The following is a 25,704-nucleotide window of genomic DNA, read 5'->3' as shown; positions in this document are numbered from 1 at the left end:
ACAGGCAGGAAAGCACATGGGACAGAAATAAGTGCAGTTCTTTTGCTGCATTGATGCAAGTGAGAACAGAAGCACCCTGGATACAACACAGACCTCACAACCAGCCTGTATTACCGGGAGAGACACTCGCAAAAATCTGAAACTTGGATTAGGCTGAAAACTCGATCAGGTGGGTGGAAAATGAATGAAGGTATGAAGATTGCAAACTGAAACTTAGTAAAGGTAACCACTAACATATGTAAAATAAATAATAATGTTGTGTAGCAAACATCTCCAATACCTAAACAGCTACCATAACCAAGAAGGCGATTCTTTAAAATTAAAGGGTTGATCCATAGGGAATATTTATCACAAACTACTGGATAGACCACTGTATGCATGTATGAGCACGGGAGATCTGGTTACCGAGAACTCGGCCAAGCGAGCGCTCCAGTGTATGGCAGAGACGACTAAGGTGGCTGTCGGGCAATCAATTTTACTTTCAGCAAGCACCCTCCAATATATAAAGCTGCTACTACACCCATCATTATTTCTTGTCACGAAGAAAATACTCAAAAGGGTAGTCATAGCCATCATAGCTCCGTTAGGATAGAAGTGTGAATGCAACCATAGCAAAAGCAGCGAGTGCTTAACTAATGCATTTCGAGGCTCCATCACAGGTGTCAATGTTCACAGATTTAAATCCTAAACAAATATTAAAGCATTAAGGCTGAGTTCACACGATGCGTATTTCATGCGTTTCCGCGGCGTTTTTGCAGTTGCGTAAACGCCGCGGAAACGCATGAAAAACGCATGGTAGAAGGGAAGCAATGTTCCCCAATGGAAATCCGCATGTGCTGTGCCCATGATGCGGATTTTTCCGCAGCGTGAACGCTGCGGTCAAAAATCCGCAGCATGTCAATTAATTTTGCGGAAACGCGGCGATTTAGCCGCCATTGACTTGCATTAGAACGCGCCAATTCCGCAAGACAGCATCTGTACTTGCGCTATTGGCGCGTTCTAATATGCGGATGGTACCCGAGTGTGGAGGAGAGGAGAGTCTCATCCACACCCAGGTACCATTAAAAAAGCTGTAAAAAAAGAATAAAATAAAAAATAAATGTATTCTTACCTTCTGTCGGCCCGCGCACCGCTCCCGCTTGGTTCCCGGCACTTGCAGTGAGTTGTAGGACCTGCGCTGACGTCAGAGTCATGTGACGAGTCACGTGACGCTGACGTCGGCAGGTCTTTCAATTCAAAGTTGCCGGCAGCCGGGAACTTTGTAAAGCAGGACAGCGCGGGCCATCGGAGGTAAGTATATACACTCTCTCGGGTCACACTATATAAATCCATGCTGTTTGCATGGATTTATATAGTGTGACCTAGTTGTCAAGCACTTTCCAAGTGATGCTAAAATCGCCTGGAAAGCGCTTGTCAATCTGCATGCGGAAACGCATGTGAATCTGCATGTGGATCCGCATGTATTCTGCAGGAAAAACACATGCACAATCTGCATGCGTTTTTTCTGCCAGGGAGATGCAGAAATGATGCAGAAATTTTCTGCTTCATTTCTGCATCGTGTGCACATACCCTAATCCTGTGTGTTTTTAATTCAGGATTATTAAAAAGCTAAAACCTAAAAGACTTTCCAGTGCATAGCATAAAACATCAAAAAGGAAAAAAGTTTCTACATAAAAAAAAATCCTGTACAATTCAAATTTATAATAATCAGCATCTTACCCTTTAGGATCTAATATAAGACGGAAAACAGCACAACATTCAGGTTGGAGGCCTCGCACCTTCAGAGCTTTCATCAGACAGTCGTGCAAACTCATGCCGCTCCGTACATTGACCTGCAAGAAAGCAAACAGCGTCAACCTGTGCACAGAACAGGGATCTCAGATTATACCCAACAGCCAAAACACAATACTAGCCAAAAATGCAGAAATTTAAAAAAAAATTACTTTTTTAAAATTTTTCAACAGTCCTGGAAGTTTTTCCACATAGGCCGAGCACTTGGCTGCTTTTTCTTGACTCAACATATCCAATTCACCCTCAATCATGTCCATTGGGCATAGACCAGGGGACTATAGAGGCCAGGTCATCCGATATGGCCCTTAAAAGGGGTAATCGGGTTACAAATAGTTATTACCTAATCCAAAGGATAAATGATAACCTCCAGCTAAGTGGGGGTCTGCCCACCAAGAATCCCATGGATAGCCAGGATGGAGCACTTATGTCCCCATGTGAATGGAGCGATAGTGAGCATGCTCGTTCAATTCATTCTCTATGTGAACAGCGGTCGAGCATGCTCAGGAACAAAGATGCCCTTTTTCTGTTAACTTCTAAAAGCCGACCCCTTCGATTAACACCTATCCTGTGGATAGGTGATAAAGTCTTGTAGCCAAAGTACCCCTTTAATCACCATTCTATACAACCAGGTTGAGTAGGAGTGTAGAAGTCCATCAGAAAACTTGAATACTGTGTGTCCAGAGCCCTAGCGGAAGCCAGGCCTAGAATAGCATGCCACCAGTAAAGCACCCCCAGAACCCTAACCCAAGTTTCACAACGGGAATCATATAGTATCCTTCTATGCATCTAACAGTGACCTGATGATTAAAAATTTGATATTTTAGACTCCTACTTCTAAGAACAGATTTCCACTGATCAGGACATTTCCTGATCATAGCAAGTCTCTTGCTTGTATTAAAAAAGAGGTCATACATCTCTGAATTTTTTTTATTTATTTATTTTTTAACTTAAATGCATGTATTTGTGACCAAAAATCAACTTTTTTAATGAAATCGAATTGCAAAGGTTAACAGTTTGGCTTTTCCAGGCCCTTTGTTTCGCTGCACATTTAACTTTGATGTGCGATGTGGTCACAAATCAGCTTTAAAAAAAACTCTCCCATTACACAGTCATAGAACGAGCTCACTGATGGATTCTCAGTTAAGTCATTCTGTAGCCAGTGTGACACAGAGGATATAGAAGGCAAGTCGTGCCAAAAAAATTGATGAGACCTAAATAGAAAAAATGATTTTAAGCTAAAAATACACGCGTTAAGAAAAACAATGTTCCTCAGAGATGGACAACCCCGTAGTGATTTTGTTACAGAACTTTTATCATGGAGTCCTCACTCACCAATCCCCTCTGAACTCTTCGATGCCAAGAAGTGTCTGGGTCTTGAATTCAAAGCATCAGATTGGCATCTAATCTGAGGGGTGGGTTACAATTTCTAAGGCTCGAATGTACTCGTCTAGTACTGCACAGGTAACTCTGTTTCCCCATCGTGTGTCGAACCTCATTATTTTCATCTTGGTGCTTAAAGGGAATCTGTCAGCAGTTTTTGCTATGTATTCTGAGAGCAGCATGGTGTAGGGGCAGAGACCCTGATTCGAGCGATGTGTCACTTACTGTGCTGTATTTTGCGGCTTCAGTAAAAATCAGTATTTTATCAGCAGGAGATCACCACTACAGGACTAGTGTCTATCCTATTGGCTAACAATTCTCCTACCTTGATGAATGGCTGCAGTCCACTAGCTAGGTGTAGCCTTCTGAGAATTGTTAAATATTGAATGCAAGACCACTAAAGAGGATTAAGATTGGCTCATAGCCTCACAGTCATGTTTCACCTAGACAGGCTTCATCAGGGGACAGAGACCAGAGAATGAGCTAAAAGGAAGAGTGCCAGGCTTTTTAAACCCTTCACACTACGGCCCTATTCAATTTTTTGGCTCCCCTTCTTCCCGGAGCCATAATAAAAAGAGTTGTTTGGTAATGTAAACCATGGCGCTTTATATTTTACATGTAAAGCGACCTGGAATAAATGGCGCTATAATAATAATAAGGGCTTATTTTTTGAGGGACGAGTTGCATTTTTAAACACCACCGTTGGTTTTACCATATTGTGCACTAGAAACTGGGAAAAAAATTCCAAGTGCAATGAAAGTGCAAAAAAAAAAGTGCAATTCCATAGTTTTTGGTGTGTTTTTTTTTTTTTTACTTTTCATTGGCTTCAGAAGTCTCCATGTGAGAGTAGAAGCTGCGATCATCCAATCGCCTGTGGGCTTCAGCCCTGATGTGTGCTGCAAAAAAGCTCACTTGCTATGAGCGCCGATAACTGGGCGACGTTCATAGCATCCTGGCAATGACAACCGCAGGGGTCTCCTGCAGACCTCAGGTTGCCATGCTAACCCATCGGCGACCCACAGTCATGTGACACGGACACCGACAGGCGGGACTAGTGACGTCGTTACGCCGCAGCCATGTTAAATGCCGCTGTCTGAGATTAACAGTAGCATTTTACATGTTAACAGCCGCGGGTGGATCACGATTCCACCTGCGACTGTTGGCACGCGACGGCTGATCTGTACAGCTGACATGTGCCAGGAAAGATGAGGGCACAGCACCGGAGCCCACATCAAAGGAAGAGACATGCCATGCGCCGTACATATACGGCGCATGTCGTGAAGGAGTTAAGGCTTCTGTTCTGACATCACTGAATCTGCAAACCAATCCAATGGTCACTTAAGCAATATCCAATGGGAACCAAGATAAGAAGTATTCTTTACTTCTCACTGTCAGCCAATGAGAGATCACCTGACAGATGATAGTGCCGATACTTGGATAAATCCGTTTATACATACCTTCTGCAGTATAGCGTCACTATTAAAGTACCCAATACCTGTTCTCAACGTCAGACGCCATCCACATCATCAGGTACCGGTATAGCTAATGAGTACTTGCTATCCAATTAAATCACATGAAAGACACGCACGCGCGTCATGGGTAACCCCGCCATCCACTGGCTACACTCACCATCGCAGTGCAGAGGCGTATACTTACTTACGTAGTACGCGGTATGTTTGTGCGTCATCAGTAACCAATCGGATCAAAGCTCTGATGATTCAGCGCATGCGTCCTTCAACCCTGCCAGAAAATAATCTGTAACACTATTGCGCATGTTATTGGACCTAGTACTAATTTCACAAGTTGCTAGTGATTAACCGCTTCCTGCCTATGCAGTGTATATATATACAGAAAGCAGCCAATCAGCGACGTGGGCGGAGTTATACACAGCTCAGCATTCAGAGCTCCGCTAGATCTGCAGCAGAGAAAACAGGGATTGTACCGCAACCGCTGCACTCCGTAAAATAAGTGATACATCACTGGAATCAGGGTCACTGTCCCTACATCATGCTGCTCTCAGATTACAAAGCAAAACCCTGCTGACTGTGTAAGATGGGATGAGAGGAGAGTACCCAGGAATTGTCTAAATAATACATAAAAAAGTAGATACAGAATAAGAAAAAAAGTAATTTCTAATAAATCATAAAATGTTCTTTTCTTCCATCATACTAAACGTCATCACTGACGACATTAATTGGAGCAAAATTCTGATTTACACAACCTTGACAGTAAAAGTCATTGAATGAGACCTCTTTTTTTTTGCCGAGTTAGACAAATAATATTCAATTTTGTGTGGAGTTTGTGTATTGTAAGAAGGGGGAAAAAAATCCATACATTATTGGGGCGGCCATGTTCTTCTAGAAGATCAGTTGTGTGTTTGTTATTCTTATTGCTGTTAGATGTGAATTATGTAGACGTGGATTTTTCTTATTTGGATCCAAGTTATGCTTTCACTAATATTTATCTTGGACGACATATCTGGAAAGTCAGCGCGCGGCTTTGCGTGGAGCACACTGCGGGCCATTGACAGCAAAAAATTCTCCATCTTTCTGTCATCGCTCGTTTTTGGGAAAGATCCAAAAAAAGATTGGCGAGAGGAGGGCAGAACACACATGCATACCTCAGATGATAAAGATTTCACATAATACACAGACCGCTAGCTAAGAATGTGGCCGGGTCTGTAGGGAATGTGCAAAGCAAGAAAATAAACCAGACGTGAAGAGCAGATCAGATCCTAACATCCAAAGTGAAAGGCGACGTTAAAAACTCAAATTTTTTTTAAAGGTTGTATCAACTTTTTTAAATGCTTAAAACTGCAAAAACTAGCAACTTTGCAAATTGACCTGATTAAAAATCTTCTCCGTGGTCAAGAAGAAGAGATTTTAATTCTACAGTTGAATGCTGGTTGCCGGCCACCTCTGCCTGCAAGCGCCCTCTATTTGCCTAGGAAACTGTCCAGAGGCAGTGTGTGATACAACTAGAACGAGCAACTCTGAAGCTGGCGGGATTAGTTGGATCCAGCAAGCCCTATCGCCCCTGGGTCCCCCGATGCTGGGAATTGGAGCACTGGAGAGCGCACAGGTGATACCAGTAGCACCACCATGCCGCAAGCCTGAACTGTCAATCATAAGCAGAGCACCGCCCCCAGCAAACAGGAAGCCTAGACAGAAGATTAAGACAAGTGTCATTTAACGGTGTTTCAATTATAAATCAACCAAAATTCACAAATAAATCTGACTTCACTTCTCTTAAATTTTTGGAGTAGGACACTCGGCAGAGATAAAGCTAGCGTACACATGATATTATAGACTGGCACAAGAACTCTGTAAACATCCAAGTTGTGCTTTCTTGAGCATGCATGTTTATTCCTATAGTAAGTGGAGAATAAGGCTCTACCAGACACTTAGACCGGGCACATCTCCAAAATGAGCAAAGGACTGTTGTGTTAAAGGGGTGCTCCAAGCATCTGGTGCGCACTACATCCTAGATCTCGGCAGCTTCGTTTCCAATCCTGTGTTTGATACAAGTAAACATTTCCTTTACCGGCATGTGGCAGCCACTGTGCGCGACAGAGGCAGCCACTGTGCGCGACAGAGGCAGCCACTGTGCGCGACAGAGGCAGCCACTGTGCGCGACAGAGGCAGCCACTGTGCGCGACAGAGGCAGCCACTGTGCGCGACAGAGGCAGCCACTGTGCGCGACAGAGGCAGCCACTGTGCGCGACAGAGGCAGCCACTGTGCGCGACAGAGGCAGCCACTGTGCGCGACAGAGGCAGCCTGACTGCTCAATTACTAAGCCAGCCCCCTAAATGACTTGTGTCGGGCATAGAACTGGAAGTGAAGCTATTGGGACGGATTGTCTACTGACAATGGGAACGCCGGGCTTAAATTGAGCAACCTTCCTCTGTCAAACTCCTTACATTTTATGGACAGTACTGACTACAGCATGTAGGGCGTTAATGACGCCTCTGCAAAAAAAACGGCAGAGCTCAACCCCTGGCAGGTTCAAAAAGTAGGAGCCCAGAGATCACAAACTAGAGGTGAAAATGGACGTCCTAATGGAAAGATTCACGTCCTTTAGGACAAAGAAAGGCAGTGTCATGACGGGATGTAGTTAGAGGGGGTCTGTCAACACAAAATGACTGTTCAAACTAAGCATAGGTGCTCATTGCAACCTTGTTGTGGCTTAACAGTTCAGTCCATCTTCCCCCCATCTATAGTCATCCTTTCTTCTTTGATTGACAGCTTTAACTTTACAAAAATCAGAGAAGGTTGAACATCGTTTTTCACCTAAGAGGCTGTATGATGCACGGAATTGTTTGGCCACACCATGGGTGCACCTGTGCTTGATTAGAACAGTCATTTTGCACTGACCGGCTCCACGTAATACAATTATATTAGCAAGTTATATAACAATGTAATCTAATACTCTTGCCAAACCCCTTTAAAGTCGAACATGTCCAGACCTCCTTGAGCCCCCAAACATCTGCCATCAGAAGCCCCTCACACCCAGTAGTTCTATCCTGCAATCATTCAGCTGGCAGTAAGCTTACGTTGCAAATTATTTTATGCTGTCATACAAAAATTAACTAAAAATAAAAACAATACATAACTGAAGATTTACATGAACCGCAAACACTAGATGACAGAGCATGTGTATTATAAAACGAAGATGATGAGGAACTAAGACCGACACATGTAGAACAGGGATTTCCAGGGAAGAAATCCCCGACAATTGATCTCCCCAATAAACAGGTGCAACACCCTGGGAGCTTCCTTCTGCTCGTGCACCCACACACCACTGAGCCGCACACATACAGGATCACGTCATATGTCACCAGGGTATGTGTTCCCATAAATACAAGCATTAGCTGGCATTACAATTACTGGCCAAAAACTAAGACGTAGCCAAAAATTAAGCAGGTGTGCAAGTCGGCACAGTTTACAAATTTGCAACACGAAGCAAGGCTTGTAAAGTAACACTTTTGTTCCAACTGGAGCTACTATTTGGCTATTTTCTTACTGTAAATCACACCAATGGGCATTTGGGAGTCCTCCATACAAACTACATTCTACAGAACCAAGTGTAATTAAATGTATGGGGAAGGGCATTCCAGAAAATTGATGCAGCACCAGAGAAGACTTGGAGAAAGAAGTAGGAAATTCAGATGAGCGAGAATGTTAGGTCTCCGATCATGGTCTACAATTCTTCTCTATTCTGCCAGAGAACAATGAGGGGGTCAGCATTGGAGGACTTGGTGTTTATTTCCAATGTGAACAAAGGATTGGGAATGCAGAAATCTAGAGGACCCCTATATACATTAGAAGTCAGGGCTGGACTGGCCCACCAGAGAACCGGAAAATCCTCCGGTGGGCCCTGGCTTCTCCTTCAGGAGAGGTAATCGTGCAAACCTTGCAGCTGCTTTGGAGCTCTTGAGTGGGGGAGAAAAGTGGGTCGGATGTTCTTCAGTCTGATACTGTTAGTTATCCAAACCCACTGATTTTGGCTGGATCTGCCAACCATCTTAGATGTATGAGAAATCATGTCTTGGAGACAGAAGGATCTACCGTTGGTATTTTAGCGGCTGATCTTTTTGTTGTCAGGAGACAATCCGCCGCTGTTTCTTCCTTCAGTCCTTTGAAAAAAAGCCATGGATGCTCGCGGGCAGGACAGTCGGGAGAAGTAGGCCTCAGCAAAGGGCTCTCATGTGTATGGCCAGTTTTCCATCCACACCCAATCCATCTTACCTCCAACATCTGCTTTCAAGGGACACTCAAAACACCCCCAAACTTCTTAGTATACGAAAAAATATCACCCTACTAGGTCCAACAGAAAACTGCTTAATATGTAATATATTTGGGAATTGCTGGTTAAGCATTTAGTGGTTTAAGACTACAAATGCAATACAAAGAATCGATTATTATATAGTCAACTGATAAAAATAAAGCATGAAAAAATGTGTGGCTTTTAATGCAAAGTACAGAAGATGGGTGAAATAAAATAAAGGATTATTACATGAGACGGGTGTGACCACATCTGCATTCCTGAAGCTACTTTATCATATAAACCGTCAAATTAACGCAGGGTCGAAATTCCTTTTCCCATCATCATACCAAAGCCTCAATAAAACAATATATCATCATTTACTTATGTACGGACAGAATCCGCACAGCAATGCGGAGCGACAGGTAAGTCAGGTGGATGAGCCATCACCGAGATCATTACTTCACACCCAAATATAGGGATCATGCACGACACGCGTGCCAACGCCACAAAGCCGGTAAATCACCGCGGGCTGAGTGTGCACAGAGAAGGTTGTCAGTTACCTCTCCCAAATATCTCATCACATATTTACAGCAATGTCAAATATCCTTTTCGGGAGGAATTCTAATGGCCTCAATTATTATGCAAAATAGTTTACTGGAAATATTCCAAGTGGACTCATTTCAGTACATGACACCCAGAAGAATGAGTGATGAGCTATGTGTCTGGTCTCAAGCCTTCACTATATGCCATGTATGGCGCCATACTAAACAGATATTATAGCCTAGAAGCAATGCAAAGTCTAAGGGGAAGACGGCATCACTGCTTTGGTGCCTTTTTTTCTGGAGCAAAATAAGGTTCTAAGACACTCTTAATATTTACGCTCTTTGTTTACTTTACTTGATTTAGAACTTTTTTTTTTTCCTTCTTCGTCATTGTGGGCACGAATTCCCTTATCGAGATGTTTTAGGGCTCGTTCAAACAAGAGTATTATATGGACGTGTGCTGTTCGAGGAAAAATCAGAAAGCACTAAGACTAGTGATGAGCGAGTATGTTCTGTTAACCCATTCGGCGAGCATGCTCAGTGTTATGTTTTTGTCACTCAGTGCTCATGATTTGCGACTGTTTGAGAGCTTTAATACATGTGAGGAATGCCTAAGAAATAGGCATTCCTCACATGTATTAAAGCTGTCACACAGTTGCAAATCATGAACACTAAGTGACGAAAACATAACACTGAGCACCGCAGGAGATACTCGGCGAGCACGCTCGTAAATCTCGAGTAACGAGCATGCCCGCTCATCACTAACCCAGACCAATATAATTCAAAGGAGCTGTTCAGATGACGGTCACAGTTTTTTCCCCAGTGTATCCTTGCAGAAGAAAAAAATAAAAATCGCAGCATGCACTATTCTCTTCCATATATCGGATTAGAGCAACTATTGAAATCTACGGGGTGCTCCAAAAAAAAAAAATTGTACCCCATATGGAAGACATCCATATTGCATCCGATTTTTATGGATACATTGCCATAATTATCCTTGGAAACTGTATTTCATAACATACTTTTGATAAATCTGTTAAAACACAAATGTAAAATCTGGACACCGATGACAATACGGATGAAAATCGACCGCTGGGTCGGATATTGCAGGGTGAGCGCGGTCCACGTTTCATGGACACTTAATGCTGGCCTTGTTTCAGTCACTGACCATACAATGATGGAGATGGGTTGTCACCAGATGGATGTATACACTGCTGCCATGCAAAGATACAGACAAATTCAAGAGGAATATACAGGGAGTCCAAATAAAAAGTGGTGGAATTCATGTGGGAAGCGGCTGGATTTCACTGGAGTTTCCCTTTAAGGCGGCTAAACTTTCCAAATCGCCAAGTGAATATCTGTTTTAGTGACCTTGTGGTCGTAGCAGCAACCACCTGTTATTTTGCCTACAATGCAAGTCAAGACAAGTAGATAAAAAAAAAAAAAAAAAAACACCCCCACAATAAGTCTGTACTTACAACAGTTCTCTGCTTGTTAGGTAGGTAGACTCGGATAGTACTGCTCGCCTTAGAGGGGTCTCCAAGCTTTCCATCATCCGATGCCCGCCGCTGATACGCAAACTGTTGCATAATGGTCGGTGACATGCAGCTAGGTCCATCAAAGACAGAGTCCTTAAGACCAAACCCATTGCTGATCTTCATCCATGCTCCCTGAATATGCTCCATTGGAGGTTAATGAGACGTGAGGAAATCTACACAAGGGGAAAAGAAAAATAATCAATAATTAGATAATAATCTTATCATGCAAGGAATAAAAATGCCATTTATTCTGACTATTTAACCACTGCAGCTTTAACAGCCATGTATAAGCCACCATGTAGCCCGAACCTACAAATACATTTAAACAAGTAGTCAGCTGGAAGTATAAGGCCAAAGTGGTGGAGAACCTCCACCGCCATTGTGGAGGGCTGCCTTCTGGTGGGGATTACTACCGCCACACCCCATGATCTTTCAAGGGTGGGCTCATGAAGACGACTTCTGTCAATATGTCCTATAAGAGCATATGGATATTACAGAGAGGGGGTCTCTCGCACAGGAACCCCCTACATAAGAGAGCCACCTTTCTCTGGGTTCTCCAGTAGTCTGGGTATAATGTAGAAGACTATTCATTTAAAAGGGGTTTTCCCACTAACAAAAGTTGATTTTAATCAATAGATCTTAAAATAATAATAACTTCCACAATTGGATGTGTTTAAATAAAATGTTCCTGTGCTGAGATAATCTTATAAATGTGTTCCTGCTGTGTACTGTGTAATGGCTGTGTCTGACCGTGCAGGAACATAGTCTGATCATACCACATCTCCTGGGCAGGGGAGGGAGCAAAAGAGTATACAGACAAGACAGCAGGGGATCACCGCTGATTCTTTTTGTGAGGCAAAACATTACACTGCCGGTTTTTTAAAGCATGTTTTGCCTCACAAAAAGAATTAGCTGTGATCCCCTGCTGTCTTGTCTGTATACTCTCTTGCTTCCTCCCCTACCCAGGAGATGTGGTATGATCAGACCATGTTCTGTACACGGTCAGACACAGCCATTACACAGTACACAGCAGGGGCACATTTATAAGATTATCTCAGCACAGGAACATTTTATTTCATCACATCCAATTGTGGAAATTATTATTCCAAGATCTGTCGATTAAAATCCACTTTTGTTCGTGGGAAAACCCCTTTAAATTTCCACTACAATTCTCCTGCAGCAAAACTGGCCATATGCTTGGGGGTGCCAGAAGCCTTATTATAAAATAGGTAGCCCCTTCCACGGATCCGTTGTGTGTAACTATAGGAGGTGCAAGTCGTACCTGGTCCCTGGAGTCTAGGGGGCCAATGAGTCTCTAATAGTAAAGACTTTGATAGTTGAGGGCCCTGTTGAAGCTTGTGAGCCCAGATGCTAAAATCTCCAAGTGGTGCCACTGTTCACCACCCATAGATTCAGTACACATGGTCAGCGTCCACCAATGCAGGGGGGCCCCACGTAAGCCTCCATTGTGATCATGCATTTTAGGATTAGGGGCCATCTACAAACCACATAAACCTGAGGATTGTTGTCCCTTTCTATGAGGTATCCACTCACAGAGGAGCCGGGATGGCACATGACGTTGGCATAGGTGATGTCATTCTGCACACGTCGCTGCATGCAGTATCCCCAGCCAAATCTTCTTGTCTGCAAGTTCCTTACAAACGTATCACACACTCTGAAGGAGCTCAATTACTTCAGCCGTGCAGTCACATTATTCACTTCTTCCTTCCTGACTTCATTTTAGAAAATGCAAGCTATACTGAACACATGCATGCAAATAAAGCGCTGGGGGAAGAAGGGGATCCTGCAAAAATTATCTACCAAAAATTACCCACAGTCGTCTCATCCACGTCAACTACTAGTACTGGGTGGGCAATAGGAGAAAGCCCTTATAGACTGAAGGTTCAGGGGGATAGGACTGCCTTTCACTGAAGAGATCTGACTCCGTATAGAGACTAAAGCCCCCCCCCCTACACGTTAGACTAACATCGGCCAAAGCCACCGGTATTGATGGGTAAGGCCGACAGTCTAATGTGTATGGGGCGCCCACTAGAGGATTGTCGGGAGAGTTAAAGATTTGGCATGTCTGATTTTGGACTACCAATCCTTTTGTTATCCAGAGACAAACCGGTGACCGAATTGTTCAAGTAAGCAGCCAGCTGAACCATTGTTTGACCAACAGCTATCCAATGTGTATGGGTGGAAATAATGCAAAGTAACTCAAATCAGTCAAGCCAGAGACCAATCGGAAGACAGAGCTGTTTCAGGTTTTTTGCCGCTCATCAGCACAAAGCACGGTTCTGCTTGGCTGAATGAGATGCTTAGACGCAGCTTGGCAAAGATACTAAACCTTATTTAACAGATCCAACTTATTATAAAGACTTATTTTCAAAGCAATGCTCCAACCAACTAGTTCCCTGCCAAGCACTGATGAAGGGCGAAAACCCAGAAACAGTGCTGTCTACATGGAGCTACTTTGCAGGCTTAAATACTACAACATTTCTATAGCTCATGTATGATCATACACGGTCATTACTTTCCTAAATCACAGTGCCTTGGCATAATGTTGGTAATTATGGGGCAGCTATGAACATGTAGATGCATTCTTCTCCACAGAGAACCATTCATCTCTGTGTATCCATGCTAATCCATAAACCACAAAGATTCTCCGGGACAAATGGAGCTTTATCTCAACTTTTACCAATCTAACAGTGTTATTACAGTGGTAGAGTTTTCAGGCTCCTTTCAGTGAGAAAAACAGATGCAGAGTAAATACTATACATGTGTTATATAGAAAGCAAAAACAATTCCCACAGGGCAAAGCAAGGGGTATTTAAGCACAAATACCATGTTGTTCCATGGCATAAATGGTAGATTAAGAACGGTGACCAAAAATGATCACCAGAAACCTGTGACTCTAGTTGTAGCCATCTGTAGAGCAACCACAGAGATGGAAACGACCAGAAATTTTGCCAGGCACGCACAAGAACTTTCCACTAAAGTGTATGGAATATGGAAATAGTGTGCCCAGTATGCAAGTATGCCAACAATACACTTCTATAATGTAATCCTGCACAAAACTGAACATTTCAGTCAATTTCTGGTGCATCTTTATAAATATGATTTAATAATAATAATAATAATATTATTATTATTATTATTATTATTATTAATAATAAAGTGGATACATTCTTGACTGGCCCAGCCAGAGCCCTGACCTAAACCCAATTGAGCATCTCTGGAGAGACCTGAAAATGGCTGTCCACCAACGTTCACCATCCAACCTGACGGAACTGGAGAGGATCTGCAAGGAAGAATGGCAGAGGATCCCCAAATCCAGGTGTGAAAAACTTGTTGCATCATTCCCAAGAAGACTCATGGCTGTACTGGCTCAAAAGGGTGCTTCTACTCAATACTGAGTAAAGGGTCTGAATACTTATGACCAGGGGTCCTCAAACTACGGCCCGCGGGCCGCATGGATTTTTATCCGGCCCGCCGGGCTGTGGGCAGAGGGGAGCGGTGTCAGCACCTGCCCTTCCCCCCAGCTTTCTCAGAGCCCCGGCAGCCCGATACTTGCCTCTCCCCGTGCCTTCGCAGATCCGCAGTCTTCCTGGTCTGCGCTCCCTGTGACGTCTCAAGTCAGAGGGCGCGGTGACGTCTTTACACCGCGCCCTCCCGAGTGCCGTCACAGGCAGTGCAGAGAGGGACGACACCGGAGACGCTTGAGTCCGGACCTGAGCAGCGGCAGCAGGCAAGGAGGGAGGTGAGTATTGGATTTTTTTTTTTTTTTTTTAATGTATGGAGGCATGGGACATAATATTAGGGGTGACATCCTGCATGTGGCATTATATGGGGGGGGGGGGGGGTGGTAGTGACATCCTGCATGTGGCATTATATGGGGGGGGGGGTGGTAGTGACATCCTGCATGTGGCATTATATGGGGGGGGGGTGACATCCTGAATGGGGCATTATATGGGGGGGGGTGACATGCTGCATGGGGCATTATATGGGGGGGGGGTGACATGCTGCATGGGGCATTATATGGGGGGGGGTGACATGCTGCATGGGGCATTATATGGGGGGGGGACATGCTGCATGGGGCATTATATGGGGGGGGTGACATGCTGCATGGGGCATTATATGGGGGGGGGTGACATGCTGCATGGGGCATTATATGGGGGGGGGTGACATGCTGCATGGGGCATTATATGGGGGGGGGTGACATGCTGCATGGGGCATTATATGGGGGGGGTGACATGCTGCATGGGGCATTATATGGGGGGGTGACATGCTGCATAGGGCATTATATGGGGGGGGGTGACATGCTGCATGGGGCATTATATGGGGGGGGGTGACATGCTGCATGGGGCATTATATGGGGGGGGTGACATGCTGCATGGGGCATTATATGGGGGGGGTGACATGCTGCATGGGGCATTATATGGGGGGGTGACATGCTGCATGGGGCATTATATGGGGGGGTGACATGCTGCATGGGGCATTATATGGGGGGGTGACATCCAGCATGGGGCATTATATGGGGGGGTGACATCCAGCATGGGGCATTATATGGGGGGTGACATCCAGCATGGGGCATTATATGGGGGGTGACATCCAGCATGAGGCATTATATGGGGGGTGACATCCAGCATGGGGCATTATATGGGGGGGGGTGACATCCTGAATGGGGCATTATAAAGACAGGGGAGTGATATCCTGCATGGGTCATTATATGGGGGGGGGGTGACATCCTGAATGGGGCATTATATGGGGGGGTGACATCCTGAATGGGGCATTATAAAGACAGGGGAGTGATATCCTGCATGGGTCATTATATGGGGGGGGGGGTGACATCCTGAATGGGGCATTATATGGGGGGGTGACATCCTGAATGGGGCATTATAAAGACAGGGGAGTGATATCTTGCACGGGGCATTATATGGTGGGAGAAAGGGAAATCCTGCATGGGGCATTATATGGTGGGAGAAAGGGAAATCCTGCATGGGGCATAATAAGGGGGGGGGGGGCAGCCTGCAATGGGCATTATAAGGGGGAAACAGCCTGCCTATTGAGGACCTATGCTGCCTTTTGGGGACATTTACTTGCCTATTGGGGACATTTACTTGCCTATTGGGGACATATGCTGCCTATTAGGGACATATGCTGCCTATTGGGGACATATGCTGCCTATTGGGGACATTTACTTGCCTATTAGGAACCTATGCTGCCTATTGGGGACATTTACCTGCCTATTGGGTACCTATGCTGCCTATTGGGACATTTACCTGCCTATTGGGGATATTTACCTGCCTATTGAGGACCTATGCTGCCTATTGGGTACAGTTACCTACCTATTGAAATACCGGTTGATTTAACTTTACTTGTTCTTCATTTTAAATATTGTATTTGTCCCTGTATTGTTTTTTTTTACTACAAAGTAAGATACGTGCAGTGTGCATAGGAATTTGTTCATAGTTTTTTTAAAAAAACTATATTCCGGCCCTCCAATGGTCTGAGGGACCGTGAACTGGCCCCCTGTTTAAAAAGTTTGAGGACCCCTGCTTATGACCATGTGATATTTCAGTTTTTCTTTTCTAATAAATTTGCAAAAATTTCTACATTTCTGTTTCTTTCGGTCAAGATGGGGTGCAGAGTGTACTTTAATGAGAAAAAAATGAACTTTTTAGAATTTACCAAATGGCTGCAATGAAACAAAGAGTGAAAAATGTAAAGGGGTCTGAATACTTTCCGTACCCACTGTATATTTGACAGTATCCAGCGGGGAAGAAGAAAAAAAATATGAACATTAAAAAATATACACTTTCCATTCCAATGTGACCCTATAGCCGATGAATACCACTGAATGAATTTACTTGATAAATACAATACTTTGAAAAGTAATTGCCTTGTGGAAGAGGCCCTTAAAAAGGGAAGCAGTCAGTAGGATCGTCACTATTAAATCAGGCATGTAGGTCATAGAATGATGAATAAAATGATACCTTGATATCTGCAATCCGATGTCTTACAAGAAAAATGTGGATTTCTTTGGAATATGTAAACGAGCTGTTAAGATCTATGGGCCGGAAATGGATCTCCCTGAGAATCTGCCTCCAGAGCTCATTGTAAATGAATGGTGGCGTTACCAGTGTGAGACATGTAGACTTCTTTGGAACACGCCAAGTTGGTTAAAAGGAAACTTTGCACCTTTATTACAAAAGGAATATAACTTTGGGCCTAAAAGAAAAAGAAAAACGGTTCCAGAATCAGTAGAATATGGCCAATTGGAGGAGGTAGTCAGCTTAAATATAAAAAAAAAATCCACTGAACGGTCCTCCTTAATAATGTATCATGAAATTTTGTGACAGAACCGCTTTAAAACTAAAGGACCAGTGCTGGAACTACTTTGGGACATTTTCTGACACGTCCCTAAAACAATTCAGAAGATGTAGGGCTCCACGGGTTGGGTTGTCCATGGCAAGGCTCGATGAAAGGTAGGACATTGAACTAAAAGAGAACATAAGTATCCTAGCAAGGACGTCGGAAGAGGTCTAAAAGTGAACTTCAATTTAAAGTGACAGGGATAGTGAGGTCACCAGTCCTACACCCACCAAAAATGGGATTATAAAAAGTAGAAGACCACATTTGGCTTCATAATAGCCACTCTCATGGGTTCTCGCAGATACTACCAAGTTCTCCCTACTGCTAAAAAAGGGTCTACAGAAAACCAGAGCTGTGCTCTTCGTGGTTCCCTCTGCAGTGTGACATCTAAAAGATTGTTCACTTTGACCCATGGACCCCAACAATATTACCAGATACCCTTCATGTGTTTGCCACAACAGGAGGCAAAGCCATAGAGTAAGTCAATGTTTATTTTGGCCCTGATGGGTCTCCAGAGACAGGTCAAAAGGACAGTATTATAAATAGGCCCGACCCGTGGTCCGTCATGTCCAAAGTAAACAGGTTTGTCGAAAAGTCAGACACAAGCAGGTTTTATCCTGCTGGCTCAGGAGGCCCGAGATACCCAAACAGAGAGCAAGACCCGGGAGGTTACATCCAGGCTGCAGTGTTTACATGTAGGCCGGGATGCGAGCATTTCACAATCGAGGCAAATAGAGCTTTTCCCAGCATAGCTTTCTCCGTCAGATGAAAAGTCAACAGTAAGTCGCTTACAGATGGAATACTTCTTTGGCTGAAGTTTTCCACTATACTAATCGCATTATAATCCGATTTCTACTTAAGACTGGTCTAGCCTCGGGTAATGGGAGATTTGATTAGCAATTAATTGTACTCAAAATTGAACTGAAAGCACGTTTCATCAACGGCAAAGCAACTGCATGACTTGCACGTCAAAAATCATCTCCACGAAGCCTCAGAAGAAGACAACCATGACCGATCTGGTATGGATTAAAAGGGATGTCCCATCAGTCCTTTCCTAAAAGCCACCTTCATAACTCCCAAAATCCCCAGCATACAGAGGATTTGGGAATGGAAAACCATTACTAGATGAATGGCAGTCCAAGAAAAGGGCAACTCCAGTCATCCAAAACTAGAGCCGCTCATGCCAAGTGGACCACCGCAAGGGTATTTACTTCTATAAAGTCCATATGTCCCAATAGATACTGAAGAGGCATGGTCTTAATTAAAAATCCCTTTAAGGGGTCATGCACATGTCAATATTAAAGAGGTCAGTTTTTGCTTTTACTTTCCTCCTCCTGTTCCTGAGTATTTTGTTTTTTATTATTTTAAAATACACCATACAGTTCCAGAGATATGGGCCTTTATATTTACCACTAATTTTTTATGGTCCTTACTAAACTTTACTAAGGGGGTGTGGCTCATAGTAATAACTGAGTAGTCTAAAGACATGCCCCCAGAGAATCCTGTGTGCCACACCCCTTTGGCGGATTAAAAGGGAAAAAAACACCCGAATATTTAAGGGAGCTGTGGGAATAAAATAACAGCAACAATTATTCACTTTTGACTTGGTGACAAGTCCCCTTTAGGGTGCTGTGACAGGTCCCCTTTAGGGCGCTGTGACAGGTGCCATAGAGGTGCAATGTTCCTCGATTCATTTCATAGAGGGGTTTTTTTCTAGGGAAAATATTTTCCACATATGGCCAATAATAAGTATTTACTAATTTACTGCAGTAAAAATCACTTTTTTTAAATAATGCCTTCAGATAAATCGAGCATAATATATATTAAAATTAACATTTCTAAAATTCCTATGAAAGTTGATAAAATTAAAAAATATATATTCAGAATGGATAATACACAGTTAGGTTCAGAAATATTTTGACAATGACAAGTTTTGGCATTTTAGCCGTTTACTAAAACATATTCAAGATACAGTTATATAATCAAGAGGGGCAGACTCCGCTTTCATTTGAGCAACTGAAGTTAAGGTTTAGGAATTACAGCTCTTTAATATGGAGATGCTTCATTTTAAAGGGACCAAAAGGTAATTGGACAATTATCTCAAACCATCATCAATTAAAGGGAACCCATCACCAGAAATAAGGCTGTTAACCTGCAGATATGTGGTTAATCTGCATGTTAACAGCGTTATTATGCAGCCCGGCGCCTGCACGCAGCGGGGAGAAAATGAACTTTATTCTCCCCGGCATCATTCGGTTTCAGTCATGGAGGCGGCACGGATTCAGTCACCGCTTTGAGAATACAGTGCTGCGGCTGTAACTGCGCCTCCGGCCCAGACTTCCTGCTGGCCACAATGCAGAGAGAGTGTCAGTCAGAGTCGGGGCGTGGTTACAGCTTCAACTCCGTATTCTCAGAGCAGTGACTGAACCAGTGCCACCCCCATGACTGAAACCTAATGCTGGCAGAGAGAATAAAGTTAATTTTCTCCCCACAGCCACATATCTGCAGGTTAACAGCCTTATTTCTGGTGACAGGTTCCCCTTAAGCAGGTAAAAGGTCTGAAGCTGATTCCAGGTGTGGCATTTGCATTTGGAAGTTGTTGCTGTGAACCCACGACATCCGGTCAAATTAGCATAATTGAAAAGAAAGACCATCGTCAGGCTAAAAAAAATAAAAAGAAATCCATCAGCGATGGCAGAAATGTTAGGAGTTTGATACATTCTGCAAAAAAAAAAAAAAAAAAAGGGAGAACTTGGGAACTCAAAAGGCCCTGAATGTCCTCGGAAGAGAATTGTGGTGGGTAATCACAAAATCCTTTTCATGGTGAAGAAAAACCAACTCACAATATCCACCCAAGTGATGAACACTCTCCAGGATGTAGGTGTTTCAGCATCTAAGTCTACCATAAACAGAAGACTTCATGAGAGCAAATACAGAGGGTTCACCACAAGGTGCAAACCATCAATCAGCCTTACAAATAGAAAGGCCAGATTAAACTTTGCCAAAAAAAATCTAAAAGGAGCCAGTCCAGTTCTGGAAAAGCATTCTTCATTCTTTGGACAGATGAAACTAAGATCAACCTGTAACAGAATGATGGGGAGAAGAAAGTATCGAGAAGGCTTGGAATGGTTCATAGTCACGAGCCCACCACACCCTCTGTAAAACATGGTGGAGGCAGTGTGATGGCGTGACCATTCATGGCTTCCAGTGGCGCTGGGTCACTAGTGTCATTGATGATGTGACTGAAGACAGAAGCGGCCAGATGAATTCTGGAGAGTACAGGGCGATACTTTTTGCTCAGATTCAACCAAATACTGCGAAAGCAACCCAGGAGCTTTCTAAGGCAAAGAAGCGGAATATTCTGCAATGGCCGAGTCCATATATTATGCGAGCTGCTGTATTGCAGTTTTAATAATTTCCGTCTGCACCGCATACTTCTCAGAAGAGACTAGAGAACAATGGACGGGCAATGATCTCGCCCTGACCGCAGGTAAACTGCTTGTACATTTTCTCCAGCCAGTCCTCCGGGAGCTGCGGAGATAAACAGTTTATACAGTGCTGCCTGTACAAACTCACATGCAGCTTTTACACCAATGCCAACGAACTTGTTTATAGACGCAGTTCCTTAATGATTCTCGTAGGAGCAGGAACATGTCACAGCGACTAACATCTCCAGGATAGGGATAAGCGGACCCATGGATGCTCGGGTCCGACTGAACTTTATTCCTATGTTCGGTTGGGGTGCCAAAACGCTACCCAAACCCAAGAGAAGTCAGTGGTGACCCGAACTTTCATGCTCTAAAGTCTTTTTCCCTCTTTCTCCACTAAAATGGACTTTCAGAAGTCAGTGTTCAAAATTTTGCACTGGACACCAAGTGTCCAGTACGAACTGAAGCTTTACAGTTTGGGTTCACTCATCTCTACTCCTGTAGAATAAATCATTAGTGACAAATACAGGGAATTTAGGCGTTAAAGATGCAGTGTCGGGAAGACCATCCCTGCCCATGTCGGTGCACAAGCGGGTGTCATGGATGCAAAGTCCAACGCTTAACGAGCCTTGCCATAACCATAAGACCAAGGAGTTTGATCAAGCCAGACACCTCTACAGACAGCCGATTGGATGTTCTTGCCCCTCATCACTACGGAGCAGATTTTGGAAGGCTGAACAAGACATCCTTGGGGAAAAAAAAAAAAAAGTTCAGAGTTTCGGCAATTTGTTGAATCAAATCTACTCAACCATTCTACCGAGCCTTACCAGCCACAACTTGGTGATATCTAGACCTTTAGGCTATGTTGCCAATGAGTTTTTTTTTATGCTGCGTATTTTTAAAAAAATGTAAGTAACCTATTTTACTCAATGGGTGCATAAAATCTGCAACATCAAAAACTCACCAAAATCTCATTGTTGGAACGTAGCCTCAAACTACTGAACCGCAACGTTCATCAACGTTTCCAAAAATTGACCTAACAAAAGTAAAAATTTGGGACTTTGGACGTGGTCGACCAAGGGCTGCATCCCAAAGGACTGCCTAATCCACGCTCTTGGACCAACTTTTGACACTTTGAAAAGTTTTGGCTCTGTGCACATTCAGTCTTTTCAACTCCGGTGAACCAGACAAATTTTTCTGGCAGAAGACTCTTCTGAAAACAGAAAGTCGCGAAAACTGGATCTATGGGTCTAAAATAAAGGATCCATAAAAAGATTTCAGGTCATCGTTGTCTTGTTGCCTTCTTACCAGGAGATACTTCTGGTTAGGATTTCAAAAGGTATTTAAGAGAAAGTGATGCTAAATGGAGGATGGGGCAGCTCGTTACAGCGTGCACCGGCGCCCCAAGGGTTCCACGTGTGTACCAGCTGGCTGAGCGGCACTGACACCGAAATTCTAAGGCCGAGTCCAGCTGTCACGGTCATTAGTCATCTGCTGTCATGTAACAAAGAGGTTACAATTACACTCAAGTGTTGGCAAATGCACTAACATGTTTTGGTCAGCGGTGTCTGATGTGAGATTTTGCAGCGCATTTCACAATGGTGAAAGTGAACCTGGGCAGGTAAAAAAAAAAAAAAATTACAGGATATGGAGAGAGAATATTATTATATATATATATATATATATATATATATATATATATATATATATATATATATATATATATATATATATATATATATATATATATATATATATATATATATATATATTACACACACACACACACATACATACACACACACACAGCTCAAAAAAATGAAGGGAACACTCAAAACACATCCTAGATCTGAATGAATGAAATATTCTTAGGCTGCGTGCACACGATGCGTTTTTCATGCGTTTATGCTGCGGAATTTCCGCAGCGGAAACGCATCAAACACGCATGGTAATCCGCACCCCATGGTCCCCAATGGCATTCCGCAATGTCAATGCACATGCTGGGGATTTTTCCACAGCGTTTCTGCAGCGCAAATAAATCCGCAGCATGTGCATTAATTTTGTGGAAGCGCCGCCATTGACTTGCATTGAGACGCATAATATCCGTGTCTGTACATTTGTACAAGCGGATTTTATGCGTCTCTATGTGCGGATGGTACCCAGTTCTGGAGGAGAGGAGACTCTCATCCAGACCTGGGTACCATTGTACCTGTGAAAAAAAGAATAAAATAATAAATAAAGTTTATATTCACCTGTCCGGCGGCTTCTCTCTGCTTGCCGGCAGCGCTTCTCCTTCCAGGACCTGAGATGACGTCACGGTCATGTGACCGCAGGCTGTCTCGCGATGTGCCGGCAACCCAGAAGAAGCCAGGATGAGCGCGGCAGCATCTGGGGTGAGTATAGCTTTATTTTTTTTATTTTTATGGTCACACTGTATAAATCCATGCCTTTTGCATGGATTTATACTGTGTGACCTAGTTGTCAAGCACTTTCCACGTGATGCTAATCGCCTGGAAAGTGCTTGTCAGTCCGCATGCGGAAACACATGCGTTAACGCATGTGAATCCGCATGTATTCCGCATGTATTCTGCAGGAAAAACGCATGCACAATCTGCATGAGTTTTTTCTGCCAGGGAGATGCAGAAATTATGCAGAAATTTTCTGCATCGTGGGCACATAGCCTAATTGAATACTTTGTTCTGTACAAACTTGAATGTGCTGACAACAAAATCACACAAAAATCATCAATGGAAATCACATTTATTAACCAATGGAGGCCTGGATTTGGTGTCGCCCCCAAAATTAAAGTGAAAAAACACATTACAGGCTGATCCAACTTTGATGTAATGTCCTTAAAACAAGTCAAAATGAGGCTCCGTATTGTGTGCGGCCTCCACGTGCCTGTATGACCTCCCTACAACGCCTGGGCATGCTCCTGATGAGGTTGCGGATGGTCTCCGGTGGGATCTCCTCCCAGACCTGGACTAAAGCATCCGCCAACTCCTGGACAGTCTGTGGTGCAACGTGACGTTGGTGGATGGAGCGAGAGATGATGTCCCAGATGTGCTCAATCGGATTCAGGTCTGGGTAGCGGGCGGGCCAGTCCATAGCTTCAATGCCAAACCGGTCATGCTGAAGGATGGTGCAGGCAGCAGATCGCTCTCCACGGCGTCTCCAGACTCAGTCACGTCTGTCACATGTGCTCAGTGTGAACCTGCTTTCATCTGTGAAGAGCACAGGGCGCCAGTGGCGACTTTGCCAATCCTGGTGTTCTGTGGCAAATGCCAAGCGTCCTGCACGGTGTTGGGCTGTGAGCACAACCCCCATCTGTGGACGTCAGGCCCTCATACCACCCTCATGGAGTTGGTTTCTAACCGTTTGTGCAGACACATGCACATTTGTGGCCTGCTGGAGGTCATTTTGCAGTGTTATGGCAGTGCTCCTCCTGTTCCTCCTTGTACAAAGGCGGAGGTAGCGGTCCTGCTTCTGGGTTGTTGCCCTCCTACGGCCCCCTCCACGTCTCCTGGTGTACTGGCCTGTCTCCTGGTAGCGCCTGCAGCCTCTGGACACTACGCTGACAGACACAGCAAACCTTCTTGCCACAGCTCGCATGGATGTGCCATCCTAGATGAGCTGCACTACCTGAGCAACTTCTGTGGGTTGTAGAGTCCGTCTCATGCTACCACGAGTGTAAAAGCACAACCAACATTCAAAAGTGACCAAAACATCAGCCAGAAAGCATTGGTACTGAGATGTGGTCTGTGGTACCCACCTGCAGAAACACTCCTTTATTGAGTGTGTCTTGATAATTGCCAATAATTTCCATCTATTGTCTATTCCATTTACACAACAGCATGTGAAATGGATTGTCAATCAGTGTTGCTTCCTAAGTGGACAGTTTGATTTCACAGAAGTTTGATTTACATGGAGTTATATTCTGTTGTTTAAGTGTTCCCTTTATTTTTTTGAGCAATGTAATATTATATATATATATAAATATTTGATTAAATAGTTCATGCAGAACACAAGCCGTCTCTTTGCTGGACAGTCAGAGGCGAGTCCTAGGTCTCAGAAAAGATGGGAGATATGCAGACAGTCACATTTCATGGACTAACATTAGCCGTGCTCCTGGAATAGTAGATGAATCTTGGAGCCTGTGGTCGTATCTAGTATTACCCAACACAAGTTGTAGTATTTGGAGTCTATTTTAGGTCTCTGCGCTCATTGCTTTAGGGCGGAGGCACCAAGTATTTAAATACAGAGGCAGACACATTACCCCGGGGTGAAAAATATTATATATATAGCAATTAGCCTTATAAATAAAGCCAATCTGTTTGCAAGCTGTAAATCCATAACAAAAATTCAGGAGTCAGCAAATCTGTACTAAATTTTTTTTCCTTCTTCAAGGGAACCTATAAGCAGGTTTTTGCTATGTAATCTGACAGCAGTATGATGTAGGGGCAGAGACCCCGATTCCAGCAATATATCACTTAATTTAATGGGTGCTGCAGTTTTGATGCAATCCCTGTTTTATCTCTGCTGTAGATCTAGCAGAGCTCAGAATGCGGAGCTGTGTATAACCCCGCCTACACCACTGATTGGCAGCTTTCTGCTAATCAGTGGTGGGTGCGGGGTTACACAGAGCAGTTGACAAGGAAACAAGAGACAGCTAGTCCTGTAGTGATAATCTCCTGATGATAAAACACTGATTTTATTAAAATAGCAAAACACAGCCTAGTAAGCGACACATCAATGGAATCAGGGTCACTGCCCCACCATCACGCTGCTGTCTGATTACATAGCAAAACTGATGGCAGATTCTCTTTAATTGTTCAATACCCTGTATGAAAGGGGGAAAGTTAAATTTCCCAGCAATATAC

The 25,704-nt window shown here is 43.8% G+C and overlaps 1 protein-coding gene across 3 annotated transcripts in view; it reads right to left on the bottom strand.

Annotated features, from left to right (window-relative positions):
• Window positions 1–25,704, bottom strand: part of RAF1 (Raf-1 proto-oncogene, serine/threonine kinase) — a 78,731-nt gene that overhangs the window by 28,159 nt on the left and 24,868 nt on the right. For 2 of the 3 annotated variants that reach the window (XM_073644494.1, XM_073644496.1), the window contains exons 2-3: window positions 10,959–11,191; window positions 1,720–1,832 (exon numbers count right to left, since the gene is read on the bottom strand). In XM_073644494.1, the coding sequence (XP_073500595.1) occupies window positions 1,720–1,832; window positions 10,959–11,165 (320 nt within the window). In that variant the 5' untranslated portion in view covers window positions 11,166–11,191. Of the gene's footprint in view, window positions 1–1,719; window positions 1,833–10,958; window positions 11,192–17,017; window positions 17,253–25,704 lie in introns of all 3 variants that reach the window. The other variant, XM_073644495.1, reaches the window with a different exon arrangement.

The sequence above is a fragment of the Phyllobates terribilis genome, unplaced genomic scaffold (assembly GCF_046119375.1).
Source record: "Phyllobates terribilis strain yellow unplaced genomic scaffold, ASM4611937v1 Scaffold_8__6_contigs__length_399053987, whole genome shotgun sequence".
In the NCBI taxonomy this organism is placed as follows: Eukaryota; Metazoa; Chordata; class Amphibia; order Anura; family Dendrobatidae; genus Phyllobates; species Phyllobates terribilis.
The sequence above is the reverse complement of the archived record's forward strand: the minus strand, read 5'-3'. Positions and strand labels throughout refer to the sequence as shown.